Source organism: Cajanus cajan, chromosome 8 (genome assembly GCF_000230855.2).
Source record: "Cajanus cajan strain Asha chromosome 8, NIPB_CcT2T_4, whole genome shotgun sequence".
NCBI classification, from domain to species: Eukaryota; Viridiplantae; Streptophyta; class Magnoliopsida; order Fabales; family Fabaceae; genus Cajanus; species Cajanus cajan.
This window is the reverse complement of record NC_138524.1, coordinates 24,946,627-24,950,642: the sequence shown is the minus strand read 5'-3', so window position 1 is coordinate 24,950,642 and position 4,016 is coordinate 24,946,627. Positions and strand designations below refer to the sequence as shown.

Sequence of the window (4,016 nt, the reverse complement as noted above, 5' to 3'; positions counted from 1 at the left end):
CTTAAGAATAAAATTATTATCATACTAAATCATAAATATTTGTGCAAACCAATTTAAAATCACAGATCCATAATAACTATTCCATACTTTAAATTTAGAAATATTATCATTTTAAAGTACTCAATATCAAAAATAAGAATTAAAGTCAAGTTCTTAATAATGATTAAAAAAAACCTAAAGATTATGATAATAAAGTTTACGAACGATTAAATTAAAGTGAATTGCACAATTCTATAGGTAAGTTCATATAAATCAAAGGATAAATAGCACATCAACATCTAAAAATTATGTGCAAGTTATCTATACTTCAAAACAACGTTTGCAAAGTGCAAATGACATTGTTTTTATTTTTAAAAAAAATAATATTTACAACTAGAACTGGTGTTCACTGATATTTTATGAAAATTGGTCAATTTGATTCGATTTAACGCAATTCAAGGACTTATAATTTGGTTTGATGAGCAAATTATTTTGGTGTGGGTAACGATTCTCAATCCGATTTTATTTTCAGAGCACTAGTCATATTCAATAACATAATAAAATCACTAACTAAAAGCTAGTAAACCAGTATATTTTTTTAAGTATTTTCAATATTCAATACATTATTTACTGTAATATAAAATATCAAACAAAATAAAAAAGATAATATATAGTTGAAACTAAAAATTATCCAATATAATTGAAAAAAAAACATATATCACTTTCTTTTTATCTCTCTATATGTCTTTCATTGATTGGTGTTAAATAGATTATTAGATCACTCATAAGTCCTCTCCAATGATCATTTCTGATAAAGAAAAACAGTGGCAAACAAAAGAAGCCTTATTGAAAGAGAGGAAGATCCAGTACATACATAACATGCGATGAAACACGCACGCAGCGGCATAATAATAGCATCATAGGCGCAGTCGGGGTTGTTGTAGAACTGAACGAAGACGTAGTCGAAGAGCTTGGTGGCGATGGCCTTGCCGAGATAGTAGACTGGGATGGGGCACTGAGGCGCTGCGGAGAGGTAGTCGAGTTCTCTGGCGAGGTCGTCCCAGTGGTCTTCTGTGACTTCGATGTCGAAATCGATTCCGTCCAATGTGACGCTTCCGAGTGGACCCCATTGGCCGCTGAGGAAGTTGCTGTAGAGGTAGTTCGCCACGCTCTTTGCGTCCTCCGCGGAGCTCAGCGAGTAGTTTGAATAGTCTTTCGCTCCTCCTATGGAAAGCAGCACTTTGATGCCTTTACCCTGGTATGGTATGGTATGGGATCCAAATCCAATGGAGCAACAAAATTAATTATGTACACGTCAAATTGCAGGATTGATTTTGAAACACGTGTGCTAAAAGTATCGTGATTTTTGTTTGGATGAAGATGAATATATATGGATGTGATTTTTAATAATTTCGATCATTTTGGATGGACTGAAATTGATATGGGACATATTTGATTTAGAACCAAACATTACTTAAAAGTTGACAATATATTAGGATTTGATTGATAAACTTTTCTGAAAGTACTTTTTAAGGAAAAAAGTAAGAAAAAAAATTGAAATGTAGAAATTACAGTAGGAATTTTTTTTTTACAAATTAATCAATGTATAGGTTAATTTTAATTCATAGAAAAACTTGTGTTATTTTTTTTTTTCTAAAAGTACTTTATAGAAAAATTGTTCAAAGAAATCTTAAGAGCCATTTTGCATAAACTTTTTTAGAAATATTTTTTTTTAAAAATTAAAATGAAATTAGTTTAAACATTAAAATAAGTGATTAATATTACATTAAAAGAGAACACACCATCAATGAATAAAATATCAAAGAGTATATTTATTGTTGTCGTACGTAATCATATAGATGGATGGATGAATAAAGTATCAAAGAGTACATTTAGTGTTGCTGTAATCATATAGATGAAGGGAGTAAGTTATAAGGTGAATTAGCAAACAAATTAAATTTGTCTTAATGTACCTGGCAGTATTTGATTTCGGATTCTAATTCGGTGCACTTTTTCAAGGCACCATTGTCACAGTGGCCAGCGAAGTTCCAAGCTGGGGTTCTTCCTGCGCCGAAAGTGTTGAGGAAAGCGAGGAGCACTATGGCATACTTACCAGTGTCGCATGCCACACTCAAATCACCTTCACGACTATCTTGGCCCCAGTACACGGCAATGCCACCACCACCTTCGGCTCGTGACCAGGAGAATGTCAAAACGGAGGATAATAACATAAATGTGGCCAATGCTTGTGTTTTTGATGCCATGGTTCTGGTTTTCTTGATTGAGTTGATGAATTTAAGTGAAAGAGATAAACGCATTTATAACGGTAGAAGCTAGCATGTCAAGACAAAGAACTGACTACGACAACAATTATTTTTTCTTTCCCACGTTTTTTTTTTGCCTTATTTGCGTATGAAAATGATGGATCATGAAAAGGAAAAAAGATTTTTAGATACTCATGGGGCCAAGTATGAATGAAAGTATTACATTAAATAGAGTTATGGGTGTCGAATAGTATACAAGTCAAAAATACTTCTAAATCAATGTTTTAAAGTTTTTAGTTTTGATTTGATGTTAAGTTTATTTACGTAATTTATTATGTGGCGGTTATTTTGGCATTTTCTGGCGGTTTAAAACCGCCACAAATTGCATTACCGGCGTCATCAATAACCGCCGGATCTATGGTCGCCAAAAATCGTTTGCGGCGGGTATTGGGTAAAGGCTGGTTTTGAACATCAGAAAATTCAATCTGTTTGTGGCGGTTTTAAACCGCCACAAAATTCATTTTAATTATGCATAATTCAATATTTCTGACTGTTTTAAACCCCCACAAATATTTTTTTTTTACTTGTTTACACAATGCTTAAACAAGTCATCTACTAGAGGATAAAAACAAGCATGCAGAAAGTTGAAGATTCTTCACACTACTTGAAAAATCTAAAGTTTTTTTTTTTCTACATACCGAAGGAAATATGATGCAACCACCAAACAAAATTTAGTATTATGGAAGACATAAAATTTACATTCAGAAGTGAAAATGATGACTAAAAATAACAAGAGAATAGTCAAAAGCAAAATAACAAGATTATTTAAACTAGATAACCTATAACAAAGTATATATATCTTCCTCCAAGAACAACACATTTATAAGATCTAAAATGAGCTATAAAATACAAAATTGAAAAGGAGAGCAAAGAAAAAGATATACAATCTTTGGGTGCAACTCAAGATAAATATTTGGGATTTTAACCTATCAACTTGGCTATCTCTCTGTTGAAAATACAAAGATCACATGAAGAAGTTTAGAGATGACCAAGAAGCAATAATTCATAATCAGATTCCAAAAAAACCACCAAAAACAAACAAATTGATATCAATACCATTTTTCTGATGGTTTTTCAAAAGAAAAAAAAAAAACACAGTAGGGAAAGTGAAGGAGACTAAAAAGAAGTGAATTTTGGTAGCATTTTTCTGTAAAACGGAATGTCATTCTACACTTAAATACTTGGTATAAAACTGAAGTCCTTCAGTAATGACATTTAAAAATCCAGCTTTTCGCCTAAGTTATTTCAAAGAACTCAAAGTCCCATATATGAGAAACAGAGAAAGTATTTATCGAAGGTTGAACCATATTCAGCAGATTTCGTACTAACAAATTTTGTTTTTTCTTTGAAAAATACATTACCTCAGTACCAGCATTTCGAAATACTAGGAACCTTAGGTTGAGAGCAAGGGGCAAAATGGATTATAAAAATTCATTAGAGTGCAGTTTTAGTGAATACTTCCAAATCACATTTGGTTTCCCCAAACCAACTTTCCAGTTTGGCAAATACACTTAATGGATATGAACCAGTTTTTAAGTTATGGATTCCAAAACCTAGATTCTAGTTTAAAGTAATTTTGGCTTTCTTCCCTTCTTTTTATTCACACACTTATAACTGATGACATAAGTAATAGTGTAACTGTGAACTATATTTGAACACTTAATCTTTCAACCGTGCCATCACTTTCAAATTAAGATGCAAAAAAAATGAAGT

General features: G+C 31.9%; 1 protein-coding gene across 1 annotated transcript; it reads right to left on the bottom strand.

The window, feature by feature from the left end:
- Positions 1-745: 745 nt before the first annotated feature.
- Positions 746-2,291, bottom strand: LOC109793372 (acidic endochitinase). Its single transcript, XM_083062665.1, has 2 exons — positions 1,953-2,291; positions 746-1,234 (listed from the first exon to the last, which is right to left on the bottom strand). Exons 1-2 carry the CDS (start codon positions 2,241-2,243, stop codon positions 782-784), a joined length of 744 nt encoding a protein of 247 aa, XP_082918791.1. The 5' UTR covers positions 2,244-2,291; the 3' UTR covers positions 746-781.
- Positions 2,292-4,016: the final 1,725 nt, after the last annotated feature.

Bases quoted from the DNA above. Each gene is read 5' to 3' on its own strand.
- LOC109793372 (XM_083062665.1), bottom strand. From the start codon at position 2,243: ATGGCATCAAAAACACAAGCATTGGCCACATTTATGTTATTATCCTCC. The intron at 1,235-1,952 runs GTACATTAAGAC...ATACCATACCAG, and splicing joins CCGAAATCAAATACTGCCAG to GGTAAAGGCATCAAAGTGCT.